Here is a 26,147-nt window from a genome sequence, read left to right as displayed (position 1 = left end):
TATATGTAAACCCTGTGCTGTACCTTGAGGTATTCCAATATTGTCGGCATACTTCTCGTTTAAAGTACGATAAACAAATAAAAACAATCGTACATCAACTCTTTAGAATCGTTGTAAAGGGGAGAATTTCTTTCACAAAATCATCTTAAAGCAAGTTCTGAAAAAGATATTTTTAATTCCGTAGTTTTGTTTGAACTTGCGAAATTTGAAAAGGAAAAAAGGAACTCATTGCACGACTTTCTTTCGCCAAGTTACAGTAGTCCAAATATCAAATAAATCTTTATTTTCCAGTCAAAATTTGCTGATCCTTCGATTTTATGACATATTGTATTAACGAATATAAAACCTAAATAAATATCCAAATAATCGTGAATAGCGCATTTGCTGTATATTGCTGCATATATTATAGGAAATTTCTTCGAGTTCGATCAAATATGTTCAAATAAAGCTCACACAAAATTTGTGTGCCTATATCGCCACACATATACATATAAAGGATTAAACATTTTGAATTCTCATATTAATAGTCAGTAGTTTAAATGGTTCAGAATGTTTAGGTTTAGATGGCAGAAGTAGCTGATAGTATGTATGTACTATGTATATCCTATCGAGAAAATCCATTTAAAGATGGCTACCAGTCGAGGAAGGTGCTGTCGTGTGATGTCACTTTCTGATAGCGTTTCGACGTTGTAGCTTAGAAAAGATTGTCGATGATTGTTAGCCACAGTTAAGAAATTTACCGTATCCAACTGGAAACTCAATATAACAAAGGATGATATAATATTTGATAAAAAAAATGAATTGTCATCAAATATTAAGTGGAGCTTGCAATGCAGGCGATCGGTGCTACGCTGTAGGTTCTGTCGAAGGGATTTCTTTTACTGTAAGTGATTCACCTTGTTGATCAGCTCTTTTCACAATTGTTTGCGATTCTAGAATTATACCTATATGTACCTATTATACCTATTACATATATATATACATATGTATAATATATATATTTTATATATATATATATATATATATATATATATATATATTAATATGCATACATATGCAATTACTATGTTGTACATTCAAATCGTCCGAAATATTTCGTACTCGTTAAAAAATCCATCCATGAAACATTTTCAAACTTCCAACTTTATGTGATTAATTTGATATGTATTTTATATACTACTATTCGAATCAATTATTATTAACATATTACATAGCTTTAGTTTTTAATTGGTAACGAGTACATAGTTATTGATTTTTACTATTTTTATATAAAATCAAGTGTGTTGGTATTTGTTTCATCCGTATTTGCAAAGATGATTTCATATCGTTTGTTATAATCATCATTATTATTTAATTTTTAAAAAGTTTTCTTGATAGCATAGTAGTGCAAAATAAATTCATCTATTACAGGCATATGCAGCAGGTTGTAACATAGTAATTCTTGCCAGTAATTTCGAACGAGTTCAAATAATACCGGGGGCAGTACATAACTACATAAGAATCAGTTGCTTGGATTGCAGCACCGACACTGGGAAAATAGCTGCCGCCTATGAAAATCAAGTTTGCATTTTTGAGCCTACTCCACTTATTCACAGTACATGTTCTCACGTATGTACCTTTTCTATTCCAATATCTATCCTTGGCAATTATGCTTATATATTTTAATACGCTATGTAATAATCGTTTTCTATAATATATAGCAATTAGAATACCGATGGGTTCAAACTGGTAGTCTGACAACTGAATCAAATATTAGTTCTCTATCATGGAATTTGGAAGGAACAAGATTATTAACTGGAGGAGAACTTTTACAATTATGGCATCAAAATATAACCCCGTTTCAGGAAGAACATAGTAAGCTTTTCTCATTATTCTTGTTTAATTTATATGTAATGGTATCCCTTCTAATTTCATCTACTTAAATGCACACGATATTAATCTTGTGTCTTGTCGCAATAATAAAACTGTGTATAGTGGTGAAGATAAATACGTTACGAACTCGGGAAGGTGAAACTGGACGTGAACAAAATACTTCAAATGTTCTTCAAAACTGTGAGTTTTGTTACTTTGAAAGAGTACATGTGAATGCGAAGAACGATAATAATATTTGAATTTGACTTTAATAAGTTTATTTGCCAGAAATAATTACATAACAAATGCTATTCAATACTAAATACATATTCTAAAAGTATTAGAACCAATAATTTTTTTCTTTTACACGCAGTAATTAGAAAACATTGACTTTTGTCACTCTAAACGTAATGCGCTCTAAGCTATAGTTTGTTGCTCCTATGCCTTGATGCTTTAATATATGTGTTATTGATATAGGAAAAGGTCTATACATAATATTCTGTCTCCTATGCAGGATGTTTTATTACGAGAACAATTCTGATGGAATTTAGAATAGAATATATATATATTCTCATATGAGAATATAGTAGAGAATATATAAGAAAGTTCAATTTTTTTTCAGCTGGTACGGTTACTTTTTCGATTGGTGGAGACGCTGAAAGTCCAGCACCTGGTGATTCAAGTAGCGGAAATGAACCAGGAGCATGGAACTGTGTTTGGAAATGTCGCACAGCTACACCAGTGCATCTCATGAGTTTCAGTCCAGATGGTACATTATTTGCGACAACAGGATTTAATGATAGATTAGTGAAGATATGGTTTGAGAATAAACAATGTAAGATTCTTATGCGTGTAATGAGAATTAATTCTGTAAACGACTAATTCAACAAAAGCTCTAACAAACCTATATTTAAAATTATTCAGTGTTTTCAACAAGAAATATGGATCATGCGAGTGTTACTCAATTTATGGGTAGTGATAGCTATAGTTTTGTCTATGTTGCTCATCCTCGTGCAGTAACACATTTATCTTGGCGCAAGACTAGCAAATATATGCCAAAGTATGTAAAAGAATATCTTGTAACATATTGCTATTTGTATTGCTGCAGTTAAATTAATAGCATTCCTTTTCCTTTTTTCTTTTCTAGGGGTTCTGTCTCCAACATGCTTGTTACATCTTGTAGAGACAATATTTGTCGGGTGTGGGCCGAAACCATACCACCCGATGTTGAAGGTTTAGCAAATATGAGTCAGTTTGAAGGTTCTGATAGACACGGTCATCATGGCAAGCATCGACATCACAACATGCACAAACATCGATTCATGCAGCGGCTTAAACACATGAAGTGCGTAAAATGCTCAAATTCCTTTTTCTGTATATGCATTCATAGCTTATTCGCAAGATGGTACGCGAATTTTTTGTAGAACCTGTTTCCATATTCGTCGACACGCGAAACAACAACATCAGGCAGGTCATACCACAGCACCAACTTTACCAACTTTGCCTTCAACATATTCGGTTCACGATTTTCACAATAATTATCAGGGAACAGGTCATTATCCAGGAATGCATTTTCATTTAGCAGCCAGTATTAATGCTGAAACTGGTACGATTACATATAATCTTATTACATTATGTTATAGTGCAGTGTATGTATATATATGCATATAGAGGATATATACTTTCTACATTTTCTGACATGTTTTGTCTATCACAGATATACCATTAGTACCAAGTTTAATCACAGGAGATCCTGAAAGAGAACCAAATTTTATTCTGCACTGGCTAAACAATAAAGAAATGCATTTTACGATGCAAGCAGAAAGTATTCTACAAGAGCTGACTCGTAAAGTAGTAGAAAAGGAAGAAGGGTTGCATCAACAGGATATAGATCATACAGATCATGATTCTGAAGAGGAAGGTTTGTCGAGTACGTTTTGTGTGTGTATATGTGTACTTAAATAATATGTGTATAATAATATTAACAAGTGATTCAACTAATTACATGTTATCATAGAAAAGGGAGTAAGATTACAACCAATACAAAAGGCAGGAGGTACAGTTCGATCAATGAGTCAAGAAGATCATAGTAGTGATGAACATCACACAACACACACAATTTCATCGCATCATAGCTTACCACACAGCGCACATTCTCACCAAAGTCTTAGGTATAATATTTCTAAATGGTAACAAAAGACATTTTGCCTATCATATTCGGCAAGTATCGTTTATTTGCAAGAGAATAGTATTTCGAATTTATTCTTCTCTCTTCCCGCAGTAATACTACATCCATTAATTCTATTGCAACGGATGTAACATCGTCAATAAATCATGCTCCGGATTCTTTGGATACCAAAATAGAAACGTTACTGCGTGATTGGCATCATAATCCAGATTTACTTTTTTCAATTCATCCGATAGATGGGAGCTTTTTAATTTGGCATATTGAATGGTTGGACGAATATCATCCAGGATCATTTCGACAAGCACAAATATCATTCTCTACACGAATACCTAATGCATTTCCTCTTGGCGATGCTTCCACAATGAGTCATAGTGTATCAATGTATTCACATAATACTGGCGGTCCATTATTAAATATACGAGAAGTGGCAAAATCATCCACAAAACCATCGAACGAAGGTAAACGTTTTCTCTCTCTCTCTCTCTCTCTCTCTCTCTCTCTCTCTCTCTCTCTCTCTCTCTCTTACGTATTCTATATATTTTTACATTTGACGTAAAATTCAGTAAAACTGACGATTAGTAAGAAACGGAAATGGCTAGACAGATTATTATCATTACAGCTACCGATATTGCAACACCATTACCGAGTTTGATCGAACAGGATGAAGAACAATCGACATTAACATCGAAAACTGGCCAGGAACTGTTAAAAAATATTGAAAATTCTACAGATCCAAATCAAAATGCCTCGAAGGAAAGGGACGGTCACTTGGAAAATGGAAAAACAAATCAAGAAACGGTCAACGATTTGTTGGCCCATCCAAGTCCGATTGTTTCAATGGTATCGAAACATTCGAATGGAACTTTAAATTTATGGCAATTAACATTTGCTGATAAGACAAAATTCTCACAAGTATGAATCAATGAGCTATCAATTTCGTCTCTTTTTTCTTTTTTTTTTTTTTCTTGTGCGTTAGTTTTATACGCGTTATTCTTTGGCAGGTATTAAGTATTGGACACGCGTCGAGAGCTTCAGGACATCGATTTCGAGTGAACGATATTACTTGTCATCCGGTATTGCCCTTATTAGTGACGACATCGCATCACAATTTACCAGAATCCGGATCTCAATGTCAGAATGCTGACTCAAACGAAAACGTTAGTAATAGATCAAACTCTAATAAAACAACCTCAAAAGATATCTCGCTTACTGTAAGTACAAGTAAAAATGATGATGCGCTGTTTTGCTATTGAATTTGTATTTTTAGAATTTCGATTGATAACGGTCAAGTGATGATTCCGTTGATGTTTTCAGGGGTTCTGCAGCGAGTTGATACTCTGGCGTGTAGACACAGTCGGGCCTTTATCGAAGAGCGGTGGAGTTTCCGAACTAGCGCGTATTAATTCTCCTGAAATTTCAGCGTTCAGTAACGTAGCTTGGATTCCAACTTTATTACCAAGTACTACTTTAGGTAACTTATCAAATTCTCCAAGCGCATGTTTTGTCGCAAGCGATGGCGAATGTTTAAGGGTATATCAGGCTGTTATCGACGCCAGAACACTTCTAGCCGAAGTATCGATTAGCGAAAGACGAAGTAGAATGATGGTCAGTATTTGTTGATATATTTCAGGAAAACATAATATGCAAATGGTTGCCAGATTGATTCATCGGTTCTTTGTGTTTGTATCAGGATTCCATGGCAAGTCTCTCGACAGATATGTCATCGGACGATGGTATGAGGCATTCGATTCACGATAAGATAAAGATAGTATCTCAACAATCTACGGCTAGGCCAGGTTGCGTAATACAATTGGACGCTATTGCTGATGCTACGCACGTAAGTGCTGTAGAGAACTTGTAGAATGATATAAAGTCGAAACGATCGATATTTTTCTTAAATCAAATTAATTAATGGACATAAATTTTGTTATAAATTCAGGACTGGCAGAATACGCAATTCTTACATGTATTTCAAGAACAATTAATTACTGGAGACCGAAACGATGAGAAACAAACTGGCATAGATACATCGATGAACGATTTAGGCTTAATGGAGTCTACGTTAGACGCTATGGTAGATTTACAGCAATCTGCAATTTTCGAAGAACCATTCTATATAGTTGTGTTGGAAAGAACGCAGCGAGGTACAACGGTACACATGTGGCGTTTGATAATAGCCTCTCAACCTGAAACTACCGGTAATATTTCTCCAAGTTATTTTATTCTTTCTATTTCTTTCTTCTATATGTGGTATTCACCCACAGGATTATCAGAATCGATGATGTATGTTCCGGATTCTCATTTGGTACAAGATGAGGATGAAGATGGAACACCTGGACGTTATAACCATCCAGAAGGTAAAAGATCTCGCAGAGCAAGTCAATCTCGACGTGATAGTCAAGGTGAATTGGATATGTTTTTCCAAAGACGTCCTCAGAACAGCCACGTTCTTATCACAACTACAAAAGTATGCACTCAGGAATTACCATTACCAGACGGAGTCGAGGTTCGTATAACGTTTATTTATTCTCTTTTATTTTTTTTTTTTTCTTCATGTTCTCTTTTGTTCGTAATAATCGAATTAATATCACATTGTAAAGTTGAAAGTATTAACGAAGAATATAAAGAAATAATATCGTTGTTGTAATCGTACGTAGGTAATACATGCAGCACCAGCCGCCGGACATTTAAGCAGCTCTTCCATATATCCTGCTTGCTTCGCACCGTACATCGTTGTAACTGCATGTAGCGACAGTACAATACGTTTCTGGAAATGTAAAGTGACGAAAAATCAATCGAATAGCAAATTAGACTATGAATGGTGCGAATGGGAGATGATACGGAAAGATCAGGAATCGACTATAGACATTACAGGTGGGTAGATATTCAAAAAGCTAAGATCAGAGTAAAATAAAATAAGACGCATATAAGATCGTGCATTGTGAAAAGAATGGTAGGTAATTTATTCATATTTTAGGGCAACCGTTAAATATAAGTGCTGCGTATAGTGGGCGTATTGCATGTGCGTACAAATATGGAAAATCATTCACGCGTCCTACTAAAAACGATCCTGACTCTAGATACGTAAATCTATGCGTTGCTATATATGAATGCGAAAGTACTGGTGGAAGCGAATGGATTCTAGAAGATACGATACACTTGAAGAATATACACTTGCCGAGGATTCCGGTGGACCAACATTTAGACCTGAGCTATCTCTATGATAGCAAATTTTTGCAGAAGAAACACAGGCTTACTCAAGTTTTGCAAACGCTTAGTCACGAAGATGTGAGATCACCGAGAAATGGAGAGAACGGGGAGAATACAAAACCGAATGCAGGTAAGACCATTACGATTAAGATTGTACTTTGAGCAGGCAGTTTTAACGCTAATTTTGACGACTAAAAATCTAACTCTAATGTTATTCTAATGATTGTGATAGGCTTGTTGGCTGTTCCGTCGTTTAGCACGCTTCAGTCGTTGCGAAAGTCGATCATAGAAAATGGTAACACTTGTCCACTTACGCAGAAACATTTAGTTCAGTTAGATTGGGTGTCGAAAGAAGATGGTTCGCATATTTTGACCGTCGCTGTTGGATCGAAAATTATGCTGTTCACGCCTGTGTGTTCGGATCTTGCACAAGCAAATATGAAAGCAATGAAAGAGTCACAAAGCAATAACCGACCAATATTGCGGAAAGCTTCGTCGTTGGCACAGCCTCAATTCGTTGACGAAATTCGTTGGATGAAATTACGGAAAATCGAGTTAACTACAGCGGATGGTCTGCCTCCGTTGCCGATGCAGATATCTTGGGTAAGGGACGGTATCTTAGTGGTTGGCATGGATTCGGAGATGCACGTTTACTCGCAGTGGAAACCGAACCCAAAGAAAGACTGTTTTCATTCAAATTTACAACATCAAGAATCGGACGAGTTTCAAGCTAGCCGAAATTTGCGGGATGAAGACTTGCGAACATTAGCACACGAAACATCGCAGAGGCGATTAGCGAACGTATCTTCTATGCCCCATCTTTCTCGAGTCAGCAGTATCAATTTAACGATGCTCGATGCCAAAAAGAAACGAGGTATGCAAAACGAGAATTTAAATTTCGACTATATGCCCGACTATGGTTTGTTCGAAGCCTCGAGAATCGCTTGTCCCGTTTTACCTCAATATCATCCGAAACAACTAATGGAATTGCTAAATTCTGGTAAAATTCGATGGGTAAAGGCTATATTGGCGCATCTTGTCCGATGCATAGGAAGTTCTTGTTCGTTGAGGGCAGACGACGAGAATTTAGTGAAACAGCGTGGCGGTGGTGGATGGTCGCGTTCTAGAACAATGTCGGTTAGTTACGTAGGTACAACGTCGCCTCTAGAACCAAGAGGTTCAACCACGCAAATACCGGAAGAACTTACATTAGATTATGCGGAGATAACATCGATATCTCCGTTGCCACTTTGGACTTTATTGATCGCAGACAAGGAAACGAACGTACCGCATCAACACAAAACCGAGGACAAACAGGATTACAACGAATTGTTCGACAGCAATGTGGAGGAGGATGAGTCTTTAGACGACATGCTGGAAGAGGATTACGATTGTTCGCGGCAGAAAGATAGACGTTCGTCGGTCCCGGAAAGACAAGGAATATCTCATTTTGGACCAAGACAAGGCAGATTACTGTCGCGATTACTAACACACACTCATTTGCCTGGCTTATCGAGCCTCGATCAAATGCATTTGCTCGCTTTAGCCGATACCGTTTCAACTTGCAATGCAGATTTTGCAGAAAGATTTGCAATAGATGCTGCGAAGAATGCTATTGCGAAAGAAAATTTGACCGGTATCCCCGACGGAGAAACCGTTTCTACCGATTCGTTGGACGATTGTGGCCTCCGATTTTTATTGGCCATGAAGCATTACAATTACTTGATTCGTTGTCTTCCGTTGGCACAGAGAGCGCAGTTTCAAAAGCAGGGTATATCGTCGAATAATCTTGTTTGGGCGTTTCATTCTGAATCCGAAGAAGAATTGCTAGGTTTGATACCTTCTTATGCGAAAGGACAACCAAAATGGAGCATTTTAAAGGAACTGGGTATAGGTTGGTGGATTAGAAGCAACACTATATTGAAAAGGTGTATCGAGAAGATTGCGAAAGCAGCTTATCAACAGAAACAGGATCCTCTCGACGCTGCCCTTTATTATTTAGCTATGAAAAAGAAGAATCTCGTTTGGGGATTGTTTAGAAATAAGAGGGATGAGAGAATGACAACTTTTTTCGCGAACAATTTTACGGAAGATCGTTGGAGAAAGGCTGCCTTGAAAAATGCGTTTGCTCTACTTGGTAAACAAAGATTCGAGCATGCTGCGGCGTTCTTCTTGTTAGCAAACTCTCTGAAAGACGCTATCGATGTATGTTTGAACAAATTGAACGATATACAGTTAGCGATGGTCATTGCCAGACTTTACGATGACGATACTACCTCCCCGAACTTGAGAAGATTGCTCTATGAAGAAATTTTAGGTTGTGATAAGGACGGGCAAAATCAAGACATGAATAAAGCTCACCCAGATCCATTCTTACGCAGTATGGCTCTTTGGATTCTTAAGGATTATGCAGGGTCGCTCAATACTTTGTTGTTGACGAACGTTGGAACTTTGCACCCCCAATATAACGACGAATCTGATAAACCGGAGGGTACAACAGGTAATGAAACTATATATTTTTGTCTTTTTTCTCATTCAGTTTGAATATCGGCAAAGAAACGATTCCATCGAGGTTAGAACTCACGATCAAAGAAATTTAGAAAGTTCCAATAGGCTAAGTTACTGTTCCTTCTTTGTTTCAGCAAATCCAAATGTTTTTAATTTCTATGTTTATCTTCGAACACACCCATTGCTGATCAGACAGTACATTGCATCTACCGCTCAAGATAAGAAAAAAGGTCATTCGGTAGTTATATCTGGCTTTAGTTACGGTATGGAAACAAAATCACAACCTGACAAACAGTTAACTTTGGAAGATAGCATTACACCTTTGGAGAGACAACTGTACTTCACGACAGCGCACGCACATTTTAAAGCTGGATGTCCTGCTCTTGCTCTCGAAGTTCTTTCTAAATTACCTAATAAAGTGATGGAGACAAATTGCGAAGACTCGCCCAGTACGTAATTGCATAATCGACGTGTTCACAATATCGTTGTTCTCCTGCAAATTCTCTTACCACTATTATCTATCCTTGTCGTGTGTTTTCATAGGTCTCTTAAATAGCCCAAGCAAGTCAAGGACACAAGATTTTCAAATAGACACTGGGATTATTAGTTGGGATGACAATTTGAAGAAAACTGACAATATCGAAGGTGGAATTTCATTAATTATCTATAATTCGCCCAGATAACTATGAAAAATGGCAGTGTTTCTATCGTGTTCTTATTTGTGTTAGGCATTGTAGACTGGTCTCGACCTGTGACGCATCAAACCGAGGAAGAATTAGTGTTAAACTGGGATGACGATGATGATGGAGCGGAACATGAGGACGCCGACAGCCCACCTTTAAGCATGAAGTTAGACAAAAAGGAGATCACCGATGGTTCGAAGGAAACGGAGAAAAGTGGTAAATTAGACCTAATTCTAATAAGTCGTGACACGTATAAGTCGTTTCCTTTTGTGTGCGTGCGTGCGTGCGTGTGTGCGTATGTGTGCGTAATCTGGAATTAGTAGTTACCAGAGGTAAAAAAATTTAGTCTTTTTACAAAGAACAGAATTTAGATTCAAAGTGGTTAAATACAGATTCTAGTAACTCGGGTGAAATATAATAGATGACTATATGTATGTACTATAAAATTTTTAGAGAAAATCACAAAACCGTCAGGACAATTAGACATTATGGCGCAACAATTAAAATTTGTGGCATGTTTAAAAATTTTAATGGAAGAATTGTCAACATTGGCAACGGGTTTCGAAGTAGACGGAGGTCAACTTCGATACCAGCTATACGTATGGCTCGAGCGAGAGGTAGATGCCCTCAGGCAGCTTTGCAATTACAGCGTTAGTTCGGATGGAGATGCGAACAACGTATCGGAATGTAAGCGGACAGACTAGTTATTTTGTTTTTAATTGAACGATGTTCAACTTGTTCCTGCTTGTTCTAAACTGACAAAACGATTATGCTTTCAGACGAAGGTGGTATGGTGGATGACGTGGTGCAACCATGTAAGCCTGGTGAACAGCCAACGTTGCATGAAATATTGATGGCCGAAAAATTGGATTTCGAAGCCAAGGTACAACGAGCTGCTAGAAGAAAAAGATGGTTAAAAGGTATTCTGTTGACCAGTGTCAGTCAGCGTTTAAATATAATACATGCATACATATAGTTGTTCGATAATATTTGCGATAAATATATATTTACAGCGAACGAAACGTTATTACGAACATTGTTATCCTACTGTTCTTTGCATGGAGCGTCTGGTGGTGGTTTAGCATCTGTAAGAATGGAACTTGTCCTTTTATTACAAGAATTACAACAAGAAAAGACGCAACAACAGTTACTTAGTCCTCTTCCGTTTCCAACCACGCTTCCTCTTTTGAGCGCTAGCGTAGCATGTAACAAAACTGTCGTGGCAGATCCGGTCAGGCACTTGCAAGTTCGTATAATATTATTAAACGATTAAACGAAAATACGGAATTTTCTAAGTGTAACGTTACACCTGTCCTTTTAGTCCCTAGCTCACGATATGTTGCAGACGTTGGTGGAATTACGTAATCCACCAATGCCTACGAGAAACACGCATTATTGCGAGGTATTTATAATGAGGGATTTAGCGGTGGCGTTAAGTGCTTGTATTTATCAATCACTTTGCGATTCCGACACTTTTGTTACGAAACATCAACAACCGGACAGGTAAATACAATTACGTTATGAAAATCCTTAGTAAAATTTTAAAATGATGGTTTATCGTAAATCATTTTTTGTCTCTCTTTTCGTTTTTCCTTTGTTTCTTCTTCCTCTTTTTTTTTTTTTTTTTTTTTTTTTTTGTACAGTTTTCCAGCATTTGCAGAGATAGAAACGTTCTCCGGCGGGCACTTGGTAGCATCAAATCGCCATCATCGAAGATATTCGACGGACGATGGTGTGTGCATTACCACTTCGCCATCTAAATGGCCAGGTGTGACTAACTTGCGTGCATTATTGGCCCGGGAGAAGGACGAAGATACACCAAAATTGAATATTCTCCTTTGCGAAGCATTTGTAGCAACTTACATGAGTTTGTTCGTTTATGCACTGTGGAGTTGCGACAGTCATATTCTTTATAGGCTCGTAGGTCAACACTTTGGTAACAACACCTGGTCCTGTTTGTTTGGAGGTGGAGTCAAGAAATTGCTACGTGTCGCAAGTACAAGTAGCCAGGTATAACTTTGTTTTTACTTTATTTTTGCCTTATTTCGTTGCATACTTTTCCGATGTACCAAGTACTCGTAAAATTCTTATTATATCTTTGCTACATATCAAGCAAAGAAATGAACCACGCGTCTTTATATATAGCTTTCTACGATTCAGTGTAGGCTTCGAGTTTTCTAAAAAGGAAAGGAAAGAAAAGAGTAGAGATGCAAACAACTGAAACGCGTAAATTATACGGTTTTAAGTGCTACCGATTGTAAACCATATCATTGTCATATATATATATACATACGTCTAATCTCTGTTCAGGCGAGTGGGGCAGGAAGAGCGATAGAAAGAGGTGATAGTGGTTCGAACGAAGCTCAAAGTACCGCAGGAACCGTATGGAATACCATGACCTCATTGACTAAACAACGTGTAAAATTGAACATGAAATTGTTGGGTCAATTTACAGGTCAACAGCCAAATATGAAAGAAGACAAACCTACATATAGAGAACAATTTGTTTCACCTCAAATGAGCATGATATCGTACTTTTTAATGAAGGTTAGTCGAGTTAATCGACCGCGAATATCCTAACGCGTATCAGTAGCTAGTTGCGTTCTACGTATATGTGATTTTGCTAATTTTATATAATCTGATAATTATAAGAATAAAAGTTGTTTCCTCTATTTGATACAGCCACAGATAGATAGCGAGTATGCGGATGAAATCGACTATGATTCATCCGATTCGGCAGTGTCGGATTTAAACTCGTCCGAGGACGAGGAAGATATATTCGATACCAATTCGAAACCAAAGAGCAAACCAAAGGACAATACGGAACATACGAATCCAAATTCGTATAGTTGGAGTGTTATGCGATTAGCCATAGTCAAGATATTACAGCAGCAACTCCAAGAGTTTTTGAATGTTGCTGGCATAGAGATGCAAGGTATTTTTTTTCTCTTTTTTTTTTTTCTTCTTCTTCTTCTTGTTACTTGATAGAGAATATCGAGAATTTGACAATCTAGTTTACTCTGTCATTCTGAAACTAAAGAATAATATAATTTTTTGCCTTATTCGCATATATATATATATACAGAATTACCTGTGAATAGTCCTCTGATTCATGGAACGTTAGCTGTTGTGGCACAATGGCAAGAAACATTGCGCGATGAGTTAGACAATAGAGGACCACCACCGATTAATTACATACCTGGTTGTACACCAGATCCGGCACCTACACCGGGAAAGCCAGCGATTCATAAATATCGATCTTTACTTGAAAAAAGCAATACCCCTTTCAAGTAAGATCGCAGATTCAATAGCAAAAGCAATAGTTGTAATTCTCTGATGTAACAATTTATGGATGTTTTATTTTTTATATTTTTAGTACGCGTTTGGCATCAGCGGCTCCCGCTAATCGATTGTGGTCCTATTTAGTTCGACAAGAGTTGGTACAAGACATATTTATCCGGGCCGTATTCGGCAAACGTAGATCTCTGTCGTCGATTTTGGAGAGCAATCAAACTACGATCGATAATTTGAATCGTGGGTCAACCGCGGATGACAAAGGTAGCGATAGCGGCACTACGAGTTTGCCCGAACCAGTCCGAATTATTCACAAGGAACAAGATAGCATTAGTGCCTTTTGCCTCAATCAGGTTCGATCGGTCTATTTTTAAAAGTTACATTTAAAAAGCGACGTGATTTTGGGTAAGACAAGAGTTGCTGATACACAGCGTTAACGATCCAGGTGAATCCAGGTTTAATGGCCTTGGCAACTCCCCGAGAAGTACAAGAAATGAATATATCGCTATTACTCGAACTCCCATCCTGGTTAGAAGACGAATGTGAATTTGACATCATAAATTTAAACAAACAGCCAGAACCGGAACCGGTGCAACCAACTAGTTTCTTAGTTATTCAAGTAAATAGTTTATAGTAATATATTTTCTCGTCGATAATGCCCGCATATACGTATATACCTTTCGATTTTTCGTTTGCAGACAGCAGCGGATAGACCGTTACTGGCTCAAAGTCCGCAGACAAATAATCCTCAACCTCAGTCGGGTATCGCGAGTCAAAGCGGAAGAGGAGCTAGCGTGGTAAGTTTCCCCCAAGATCACAATTATGACAGACAGATAATTCGTATATTTATATATCCAGCATTGTACAGTCGTATGTTTGCCTTATAAAACGTTTACACCTTTACGTGTGTTGTATTCCTACTTGGACTTAACCCAGATGTTTCTGATCTACTATCCGATGTTTCTGTTTTCCATGTGTATATATTCGTATGTTTCGTCGAAGTAAAAGGAAGAAAGGAAGAGAAAGGAAGTGACAAGCCTGTATTTTTGTAACGTTTCATCGCTTCAGGAATGTTTGGGTTAATGAAAGATTGAGCGATAAATGGCATTACGAAAGAAATTGAGAAAATCGAACTTATAATTTCGTTGCTTTTATTTTCTATAAATATCTTCATTTCGTTTTTGTTTCCGTTTCCATTCTTGTTTTTGTTTTTACTTAGGATTTCTATTCAAGAGCATTTTGTCGATTAATAAATGAAAAATTCGAATTTCCAGCCAAATGTACAATTTTATACGCAATTTTTCTTCTATTTTCGAAAAATTGAAATTGCCAACGAACTGCGTATATCTTCGACATTTAAAACCTGTATAAGAAAGTGTATTTCCGGATTCAAACAGAAAATCAGCCTGATATATTTTCCTTGATGTTTGTTTTCTCTTTGTGTTGATAAAATAAAGTAAAATTTGTATTTGACGAGTAAAAACCGTATCTATGAATGTGTTTGACACGCACTACTTACGAACATATATATATGTATGTATTTACCGTTCGAATGTTTGGATCTAATCGTTTGCTTATGAGATCTTGTATGTCGATACTAGTAACGACAGACATTATACACCATCGTATTTATCGCGTTCGTAAGTTTACATAAGTAAACAGCGAATTCTAACGCTTGGTATCATTAATGTTCATAATATTATTCAATTAATTTGATCAGAAATTTTGGACGAGCGAGATTCGTGATCCAAATAAGTTCAAGTTATAACCGTAGGTATAAAAAATATAATAGGCCCCTGTTGTTTAAAAGGTTGAAAGGGACTGATCGTTGCATGATATGTGAACAAAATTGCACTATAAATCACCTTTCTTGAAAAACACGCGGTTGGAGCACGGCTATCTCGAGATTTACTTCTTGCGATATATCACAGGCAATAAGCACGAATATCAAATTCGTTTAAGAATCAAGGGCGTTTAAGAATTAGCGACAAGTAGAGACGAGAGTAGATATGATATAGCCGGAAATGAATGGAAATCGAGCAGAGGAAAGTAATAAAAATTCGTAAGAGGGAAGTGTCGATAGCCGTAAATGTGTTGATGTCGAGTATGTAGCCGACGCATTGGGTCGCGTCTAAGTAGCACATTTGGTGACAGAAACAATGTTCCTTGTTCAATGCTTGCCTAACGTCTAACTTGGTTTACGTCTGACTGACGTCACTGACCTGGTGGCTCGTTCGTTCGCTCAGATGAAGGGGATGCCCGCTTTCCCTGGCTCCCACGACCTGCGTTTCTGTCAATTTGTTGCCGATAGGAGCAAACACTTGTTGCAACCGGTGAGATTAACTTCTAACAGATCCTAGCCTGTATGATATCCTATTATTATCCCTAGTGCCAACTTTATATTCTAATTCCTTTACTCTCGTTTTCCTTTTTGCTCTAGTTTTCTGTTTCTTCGTAATATCCTAAGCGTTATGAAAATTCCTATAATATTTATATTGGATTTACCATCGTTTTTACGAATCGTTATGTTTCATAAACAATAGCTACTCGCGTAGAATCAAGGTAAAAGCTCTAACTATATATAAAGTATTCAGCATTTCCTTCCTAATAAAACTAAACATAATTTTTGTATCGATCTTACGAAACAATAATTTTCTTGAAAAATTTGTATATGTATATACATATCTAACTTGTCACTATGATTTCTTTTTCCAATCGATAAAGTTCAAGACAATTTACTTAATATTATACGTCTGCATATCGATACGTGTAAGTGGAAATTAATCTGCCATTTTAGTATTGTTATCGTTATTATCGTGACTGTTAAATTTTTACCTACGTTGTTATCATTTTCATCGCCATTATTGTCATTATTAGCATCATCTTTATAATCGTCACTACCACTATCACTATCACTATCAGTACCGCTATCAACACCAGTACCACTACTACCATGTCATCGTCATCAAAATCATCATCATCATCGTCGTCATCATCATCATCATCATCATCATCATCATCATCATCATCATCATCATTTTACAGTACAGTAGATTATTTTACAGTGAATGAAATAGTTCATTAAGCTGTTATACATGACCTCGGTTTTTCAGTCTATCGGAGACGCCTCGCGAATTTTTAAGAAAATGAATGTTCCTTCTCCCAAGGCAATCTCGATACTAACGTACTTTTCATATGTTACCAAAACAATATTGCGAATTAACTGTAAATGAGCAAAGCCGATCGATGAAACTTTCCGATTCACAAATTTTTCTTTCGTAACACTGCATGCCTAATGAATATTTATTTCGTATATAAAAAACTGAGCGAAAAATTTGTGCCCTTTGGTTGCCATTGTCTTGAATGTCGTCTGTAGTATTTAATAAGTTATTGTGCTTTCCTTCAGATTCTTTACACATTTTAAACAAGAGATCAAGCATTTTCATCCGAATCCTAGACCATGGGTCCGCTAGCTTTCACTTTTATAATTTGCGGTTGTCGCAATTCTTTTGGTTCCTTCGTCGTCCTTTAGAGCTCTTCAAAGGGTTCTTGCTAATTATTCGGATATGCTCATCTTTACGCGTTTAACGGCGAGATATATATTAATTAAATAATCCAGAGAACGTTTGAAACCTAGTGGATCCAATAGATACAACCCTCGTTGGATCGAACTAAACGAACGCTTTTTAAACAAACACATCGCCCGAATCGAATAAAATAAGAAAAATGAGCAGAAGAAGCGAAAGTATATATATATATCTTAACACGTAATGTGTGTTATTTTATACGCTTCTTTTGATGAGCCTTCGATGTATATATGTATATACATATACGAAACTGTCCAAAAAGCGATCGTTTCATTTTAGGTATTAACTTCTTTCGAATTGGCAAGGAAAAAGGAACGATATTAAAGAACTTGATAGCATACGGTTATAAAACGTATAACCAGGCTGATTGTATATATATATATATAACTAAAAATATAAAAAATATATATATAAAATATTTAATAAGTTTTATAGTATATCATCTATATGTATTAGTATTGAACGCCCATTTACTGTTTTCTATATTATCTTCTTTTGTCATATTCTGATACATATGCGCCAAAGTTTATAGACGTTAGGTTAGATTTTCCACTTCTTTTTCTTTTATTTCCTAAAAAATATTTGTACATGTGCGTACTGTTTGTGAATCATTGTTTTGTCTCTAATTATAAGATCACTATTTACATAACGATATTTTGTTCATACAGATCCTGAAGCATAAAATCGATGGCATAAGAAGAATTTCCTCGCATCCGCTTTTACCATTATGTAAGCATACTATGTATTTACTTTCGAGTAATTGCGAATGAAATGCGTTACTTGATATGTCAACGACGATTTTGAACGAAACTCTAATCGATGAAATATTTTGCCGGTGCTGTTGGACTTGTTCATCGACCGACATTTGTCGATATTCGAATAAACAGACTTGACTGGGTCTCAAGATGGTTCGGTATCCCTTTGGGAATGGGGGCATCAAACGGCTGTAGCGACTCCTCGACCACCGGGCACTTTTGCCAAAGTGACTCGTGTACGTTTCTCACAACACGGGAACAAGTTCGGCGTTGCGGATTCTGACGGACATCTAAGTTTGTTTCAAGTAGCCTGCAGAGAAGGAACTGCACGACCATTTTTTGTAAGACTGATCTCTCTCTCTCTATCTATCTATCTATCTATCTATCCATCTATTCATCTATCCATCTATCCATCTATCTACCGATCTATCGATCTATCTAAATATCTATCTTGCGCACAATCAAATGCGACCATATAATTATAAGAATAAATTTCAACTAATTAAGAATAATTTGTTCTAACAGAATTATCAGTGCCATAGCAAGGTGACGGCCGATTTTGTCTTCCTTGGTGCGTGCAGCTTAATAGCAACCGCTGGTCATGGTTCTGAAGGACGTAATGTTGCGCTTTGGGATACTTTACTTCCACAGAATAAATCTCTCATTCAAGGTGCGTCTCACTCTTGTCTTTTTTGCACGAGTATGTGAAAACTGTTTGCCTTTTTATGTTTCTATTAGGTTTCACGTGTCACGAACAAGGAGCTAGCTCGTTAATACTTGCACCCCAACATCAGCTGTTAATCAGCGGTGGAAAGAAAGGTGATATTAACATATTTGACGTTCGACAACGGCAACAACGGCATCGCTTTCAGGCTCACGAGTCGGCTATCAAATGCTTAGCCCTTGATCCGCATGAAGAATTTTTCGTGAGTGGAGCAGGAGATGGTGATATTAAGGTAATACTATTTGCAGTATGCGAAAATATAAATACCGATATATATATTATAATTTGTATTAATTGTTTTCGATCAGATATGGGGTTTAACTGTCCATTCTCTGCTTTACTCTTTTCCTGGAGAACATCCACGATCTAGTTTCTTTAAAAACATCGGACAAGTATGCTCATTGACATTGTTCACGTTAATTACTTACATTTTGACAAATAAATTATAATGTCGACAATTTTCTTTCAGGGTGTAACACAATTACACGTCGATTCTGCCGGCCGTTTATTTTCATGTGGCGCAGATGGATCTATGAAAGTTCGTCAGCTACCAGAACGCGATTGCGTCGTACATACTTTATACTAAAGTAGTCCGAAAACGTAGTGATGTTCTACTGGCAAAATATTTTAACAATAAGCCATAAATCGGTTACAAACTAGTGAACTAAACGTATGTAATTATCGAATATGTGGAAGCGTATATTGTTAACTTCTTATTTCAATCCCTCTTGCAGTTAGTCGTTTAAAGAAGGACTGAGCGCCTTGAAATAGTAAACTTTGGATAAAAAAAAAAGAGGGAGAGAAAATAGAAACTATAATTATCGAACTATTATAAACATGGATATATATTCGAAGCTTTAAAAGGATAAAGTAGTCGTTGAGAGCATTTTCGTTGATATTCCAATTTATTTACTATTAAAATCTCGCTATATCCTCTGTCGCTTGCTTATTGGAGGTAGAATGAAGTATTTTTGTTTGCAATACATTATTTCATTACTCACGAACTCCAACAAACACGTTTGCGCATATCCAAATGATGTTTCATTTTGTTTTCTCCATTTTCCAGCCATTTGAATATCGTACTAATTATCGTTTCGGTATAGAACATACTATATTTCTATACCATCGTATAAAAACGCATGAAATATTAGGAAAATCAATCAAAAGTGAACCTAATTAAATTGTTCATAATAAGTATAAAACGTACATGTATTATGTTGTTTCTACATTCGCAACTTGGTATTGTGTGATTAATGTTCGACGCGTTCTGTCATAACACGCAATCGTTTCCGTATTTTCCTACTATGTGGCGAAATACATTTTTGAAAGTTTCTCTCGTGTAAAAATAATATTTAACAAAAATATTAAATTGCGTATTATTCTATAAGTATGTAAATTGACATAATGAAAATATATGCGAAATATTTAACAGTTAACATTCATCGTATGATTTGTATATACGATATAAAGTATTCAAGAAAGGAGAGAATAGAAAAATCTAACGGGACTAAGTAAAGGAAAAAAGAAAAAGTGAAAGAAGAATGTTAAAAACCTATTTATAACTATCCTATGCGTATGTATTATAAGTTACGCGTTGTCGAAACGAAAGTATTTGTGAAATATAATTTCATCAAAAACATATGTATTTCCTTCTGATGTTCCTGGCTCTTTAACGTATTTATCGTAACGTATTTGATTTCACTCGTGAAGGTAAAAAATTTTACATACGTGATTGTCTATCGAGAAACTTTTCGATATTTACGTATTGGAATTTAATTATTAATTTATTTATTAGGATTCACTATTCGTATCTTTGATATTAACTATACGTATAGACATTCAATGCGAAAAAGTGTTCAAACATAAAATCACAAATTGGTAAATAAAGTAACAAATAAATGCTTGAATCTTGGTTTACTTCTGACTATCGAGACTTTTCATTTTTCATTAATTGATTGAATTTTTGGAAGCTCACAATAATTTACCTACTAATAATTGTGAATTCGTTCAGCTCGAGATACACACACACACACACACATATAAGTATAATTATACTCGTGAAATCTAAGGTTGACAACGTTCCAAGACCCATGGATAAAAGACATGCTTCGCGTACATGATATCTATTCAAAAGCCAACATAAAAAACTTTCAAGACCTAATCCAAATCCGCTATGAGAGCAAGTTCCGTATTTTCGCTGAAAGAAGATTGATATAAAATGATGTCATTACAAATCAATGATACCTACACCTGATCGGTATACCAATAATATGGTTTTGTGTCTATGTTCGCATGAGAATAGCCTTCCGGCAGTTCATCATAATCCCAAATACGCATCGAAGCTCCAACTATCTCACCAACATTCGGTAAAAGTATATCCACCGATTCTGTAAGACGTTTGTCATTAGCGCAACGTTGCGTATAAAATGACTCGATTTCTGCAGGAAATCTACAAAACATTATCGGTTCGTTTATTACATCGGTTATTTTTCTCTCTGGCATTTCTGGAATATCCTATGGATGAAAAATATTACTACTTCTTTCCCTCCTTTTTTTTAATAATACAAAGAATACAAATTTTGTAGCGAAACAATAATCAGATAATTTTGTTCGGTGTACTTCGCTAAACTCATAGAATGTTCCATCATCTTTGGTTATATTGTTAATTCGAAAATACTCGATCGCATCCTTGTAATCCATCCTTTTGAATGGTTTATGCGGTATTTTAAAATCAGGATTCATCTCTCAGACTAAATAACTTTGATTTGAACTTTAATTTAAGAACACGATCAACAGCGTCACATATCATATCTTCTATTCGTTTCAATAATTCTTCAAATGTAATAAATGCATATTCCACTTCCACATGTGTATATCTGAAAGTTAAATGTTTTATACGAATTCGATTTATACTATAATTGTTTATCCAAGTGTATATTTTAATTAGACTGCGCTCAAAATATAAAAAACAGCAGAAACAGAATTCTGCATATTTACAATGCAAGGTGTCTCCGGATCCGAGATTGTTCTCCTCGATGGGACTGTGCCATACAACATAAGTCACCCATTGCTGAAAGGCAAGTTTCCAAATAAAGCTGCGGACTTTGAGTCAAAAATTCTTCTTCTCTAAAACGGAAAGTTACATTCCCAAATGATAATGGAATTAGATTAAGAATACAATACAGGATAGAATTAATCAACAAGCACAAATTCAAATAAGCGATATGCTTACCCAAAATAATCTAGCCTGAATAATATTGAACCACCGTCTACATGAGTTTGCACTAATGTCGTTATAACCGTTTTCGTTGAAATGATCTCTAAATGCCTGCATCAATACACACATCAATCTCACAAGTAATACGCGAGACGTCTAAAATATACGAATTACTCGCTGTGATTTATTTGATCAAATGGAAACTGACATTATTAAATTTTATTAATTTTCTATAGTTGTATTCTTAATATATAACTTATTATACCAATTATCTTACATTTTCACCAAGGATCATCATAATATGTCTATTACCTAACTGCACATCAGGAAGAGCTTCTTCGTTTAAAATAGAATCTGCACCGCCAGGAGGAGATGTTCCTATTAATCTCCAATAATCAACATGTAATTCATGTCCATTCGGAGTCTAAAAAGGGCAAGAAATATAGAAATTTGAAAAGCTATTGTTGAAATTACATCCGATATCGTACATTTTTTCCATCTGGTACAATGTTGAGCGTTCCGAATACTTCAATGGAAGATTCTGTGGACAAGGTCGATGCATTGTACGTTTGGCATAAAATATTGGTAAGTACACAATGTAGGAAGCCTATTCCATCTCTCAATGTGACAAACATAAGTGATCTTCCTAGAAAAAAGAAAGAATGTAAAATAATAATGTTAAATTAATAGATACAAATTAAATATATAATTTAAAGTTCAGCTCACAAATATATATTATACCTTGCTGTCTAAGCCTATGTACCGAAAAGTTTTACTCGTCTGTCCCGATGATTGATACTGTCTCGAATTTTTACATAAATTGCAGGTGACAGAGTACTAGCTTCTTGAATTACAATTGTTTTAGCTTCTTCCAAGTTTTTCAATCTTTTTTCTTCATCCTCTAATAACTTCTTTTGCTTGTTTTCATTCTTATATTCTTTTCTTGTACAAATTTTTTGTGCTTTTTTAAATTGCGATTTTAATATTATCTCAAATTTTTTTCCATCCTCGTGAGAATCTTGATAAATTGGTGGAAACGATTCCCTTTCTACATAACGCATTGCTCTTAAAATCGTCTTAAAAGAATTGGACTCAGAACCGTCGTCTATCTCGTCATTGCCGTATTTCTCAGAAATGTAAACTGGATCTGAAAAAAAAAATGTAAAACTCCATTATTCTTTTATAGGAGAATAATATATGTATATGATTTTAATTTTATTAAAGTGTTTTATTCTACCTAATAAAGATTCAGAAGACTCCATCGCCGACATGATACTCTTTGATAATAATTTCTCCTTTGTGCTTTACCTACTCTCAGCTAATCTATCTTATTATATTCGTTTCCAATTTGTTAATCATATTATAACTGCGTTTTAATTTATGAAAAGTAGAAGATTTATGGCAATTATATATTTGAAATTTCCAATAAGTGTTAGTTCAATTACGGTAGAACTAATAAGAATAAATGTGTTGTGTAAATATTGAAGCTCTACGGGTTTGACCTATCTGTACCTGATGCAACCTATATCAGTACCTAATGCAACGTATATTTTATAATAATTAGTAAAAATCTTTAGGTTTACTCATTTGTGGTTCTATCTACATTATCGTGTGTTTCCTTTAATTGTTGTTTAGACTGCTTGCGAGCGAATATATATAGTTAGATTGTGGTTGGATTGGACAATCATATTTGTTTCTTTATGTCATGGTAGGTTGCGTCGTTGTGCTGCGCGATGATGACAGTAGTGGATACATCACAACATGTATCTGCATACCTCCCAACTCTCAACTTTTCAAGCGGAAGTGATATAGATACAGATGGACGTCTTTTTGTAATCGAAGAAAGCGACAAGTTGAGCGAATTATACATATATGTATATAGTTCTGTACTAATGTACAGTAATAATGCTTAAAAGATTACTCTCTTAAACGATGGCGGGATTGGAAAGTTACGAAAGAGTATATCGTGGGAAACCTGTGCCTAAATCTTGGGAAACTGAAAATAATTTCCCATATATTTACCATGGACAAGAGGTTATTCGCCCTTTAGATGTTCCTGTTGTGCATCCTCTAGTCGAAGATAATCCACCTTCCGAAGGAGGTCAGTTTTATTGAAATAAGAATATTTATGCGTAAAATCTATTGAAATGTGGCAAAAGTTCTGTTATTGTTTAATCTGAAACTATTGATACAATTAAAGGTGAATAATATTTTGTATTTCAGATCTCACCGTAAAGAGATACATGGTAGCTAGTTGTGGATTAGCAACCTTAATTACAGAAACCTTATTAGTTCATCCCCTTATTGTTCTAAGACGGCAGTGTCAAGTAAATCCTGGATTGAACAAATATCACATAATACCAATTACCTTGGTACCTGTGGTCATACGTCTCCATCAAACTCAAGGAATAAATACATTATGGAAGGGAATTGGATCGGTGCTGCTTGTAAAAGGGATGTTGTTAGCTATCGAAGATTTCATTTCTAAAATAACACCATGGCCAAAGTAAGGTGATCCTTATATATACAATAAATGCTTATTTTTCAGTTTCGAATGACAATAAATGATAGTTTCTTCTTTATTTTCACAATACTAAATACATGATGTTGATGATGATGATGATGATGATGATGATGATGATAATAATAATAATAATAATAATAATAATAAATGATAATGAAATATTTATTAATTTCAGAGAAATAACATGTAATAGTTCACTGAAAGCATTTGGACAACATATCTTACTTAAATGGTAATAATATATTAGTATATGTCAAATGTTCTTTGGTATAAGTTTGTAACACGAAATTAATAGAAAATATGATAGTATTTCTTTAGGTTTAGTAGCACCATTCTATTCTGCATCATTAGTAGAGACGGTACAATCTGAAATTGCATCTGAAAGCCCTGGCATATTGGATGTTTTTCGAGATGGTGCGATTCGTTTAGTTGAAGTGAGCAACAAAGGCAGACTAATTCCCATTTATTCTCTTCTACCGCCAACAATTGCTTACGGAGTATCTAAATATCTTTTCACTCTGGCCGTTCAAGGAGTTACTAGTCGTATTATGCATATTAGACAAAAGCAGTCTCAAGAGTTAAGAGTGAGTCTTATATATTGATAATGATTTAAGAAAATATTTACTTTGAAGTAAGTATCGAATTCGTTAAATTGTATGCACTGAATGTTATTTGTATGTCTTGTCAAGGGTGCATATAGCAGAGACTTGCTGTCAGAGACTGTTACACAAGATATAGAGTTACAGTCGTCATTAGTTTCTACGTTCCTTGCAGAAGCATTGTTTTATCCTTGGGAAACGGTGATTCATAGACTTCATCTTCAAGGTACGCGAACCATCATCGACAACTTGGATACAGGTCGTAGCGTGACACCGCTATTGACAGGATATAGCAGTGCAAGCGACTGTTACAGTACGATTATATCTACCGAGGGACCCCTTGGTCTATATAAAGGATTTGGTGCTCTTATCGTAGAATTTACAGTAAATGTTATAATAGTGCGGGTAATTAAATGGGCTTTCACAGAATTACGAACAGTACTAAGACCGAAACCAAAATCACGAGAGCCCATCAATACACGAGAGCCCTCTCCACATTGGTACTCCAACGACATATGAAACAGCATCAACTTTAGTATTACCTTTTGTGTTATTATATAGACTGTACTATACTGCATAGGCATGAAATTACTACACTGTAGTGCATTGGTTATTCTCTTCTTTTGTTATTGCCAAATTAGATCAATAATTTAATGCTTTCAGTAATTTTGAACATTTTAATATCTTTTGATTCATTGTGGAATAATCAAGCGAATAAAATTTCCAAACCATTGTGTACATGTAATTTATGATACTTAAATATATATATATCAACGAGGAATAAAAGAATTTTAGAATTGCATTATTGTGATATTTCATAGACGTATACATGCAAAAAGTATATTTATTTCACGAACTTTTTAGAATGATTCATTTCACATAAAATACTTACGTTATAAATATTGAAAACACTGTAAAGATGCAAGTTATGAAACTATGCTAGCTATGGGAAATATTGTACCAATTCGTTATTATTTTTAGCTCTTAACAGTGGAAAAATAAGTGTA

At 35.5% G+C, this 26,147-nt stretch overlaps 2 protein-coding genes, 1 long non-coding RNA gene and 1 pseudogene across 4 annotated transcripts in view; 2 read left to right on the top strand and 2 right to left on the bottom strand.

The window, feature by feature from the left end:
- LOC132912516 (uncharacterized) overlaps positions 1-18,210 on the bottom strand; it is a 74,243-nt gene extending 56,033 nt beyond the window's left edge. The window contains exons 1-2 of the long non-coding RNA XR_009659221.1: positions 17,796-18,210; positions 15,504-16,196 (exon numbers count right to left, since the gene is read on the bottom strand). This is a non-coding gene — a long non-coding RNA (uncharacterized LOC132912516). The remainder of the gene's footprint in view (positions 1-15,503; positions 16,197-17,795) is intronic.
- On the top strand, positions 615-20,439 carry LOC132912163 (dmX-like protein 2). Its single transcript, XM_060969345.1, has 40 exons — positions 615-883; positions 1,411-1,608; positions 1,701-1,854; positions 2,474-2,686; positions 2,776-2,911; positions 2,999-3,196; positions 3,276-3,457; positions 3,569-3,781; positions 3,869-4,022; positions 4,133-4,497; positions 4,659-4,951; positions 5,041-5,250; positions 5,354-5,644; positions 5,730-5,876; positions 5,979-6,237; positions 6,304-6,545; positions 6,697-6,913; positions 7,017-7,379; positions 7,482-9,749; positions 9,892-10,206; positions 10,301-10,402; positions 10,486-10,656; positions 10,894-11,127; positions 11,220-11,360; positions 11,454-11,686; positions 11,762-11,943; positions 12,084-12,450; positions 12,751-12,987; positions 13,123-13,375; positions 13,526-13,730; positions 13,817-14,087; positions 14,180-14,353; positions 14,433-14,531; positions 15,981-16,067; positions 17,990-18,050; positions 18,209-18,417; positions 18,602-18,746; positions 18,815-19,032; positions 19,109-19,192; positions 19,270-20,439. The coding sequence occupies exons 1-40, from the start codon at positions 797-799 to the stop codon at positions 19,384-19,386; spliced, it is 10,095 nt and encodes a 3,364-aa protein (XP_060825328.1). The 5' UTR covers positions 615-796; the 3' UTR covers positions 19,387-20,439.
- On the bottom strand, positions 19,687-23,381 carry LOC132912502 (asparagine--tRNA ligase, cytoplasmic-like; annotated as a pseudogene).
- On the top strand, positions 23,357-25,942 carry LOC132912405 (mitochondrial outer membrane protein SLC25A46-like). Of its 2 annotated transcripts, XM_060969790.1 has the most exons (6): positions 23,357-23,491; positions 23,730-24,118; positions 24,241-24,523; positions 24,717-24,773; positions 24,849-25,125; positions 25,231-25,942. In XM_060969790.1, the coding sequence occupies exons 2-6, from the start codon at positions 23,950-23,952 to the stop codon at positions 25,657-25,659; spliced, it is 1,215 nt and encodes a 404-aa protein (XP_060825773.1). In that variant the 5' UTR covers positions 23,357-23,491; positions 23,730-23,949; the 3' UTR covers positions 25,660-25,942. The 2 variants fall into 2 exon arrangements, with proteins under 2 accessions (XP_060825773.1, XP_060825783.1); XM_060969800.1 differs by lacking the exon at positions 23,357-23,491 and having other exon boundaries at positions 23,717-24,118.
- The last annotated feature ends 205 nt before the right edge of the window (positions 25,943-26,147 follow it).

This window comes from Bombus pascuorum, chromosome 1 (assembly GCF_905332965.1).
Source record: "Bombus pascuorum chromosome 1, iyBomPasc1.1, whole genome shotgun sequence".
Lineage (NCBI taxonomy): Eukaryota > Metazoa > Arthropoda > Insecta > Hymenoptera > Apidae > Bombus > Bombus pascuorum.
This window is presented reverse-complemented; position numbering and strand designations above follow the sequence as displayed.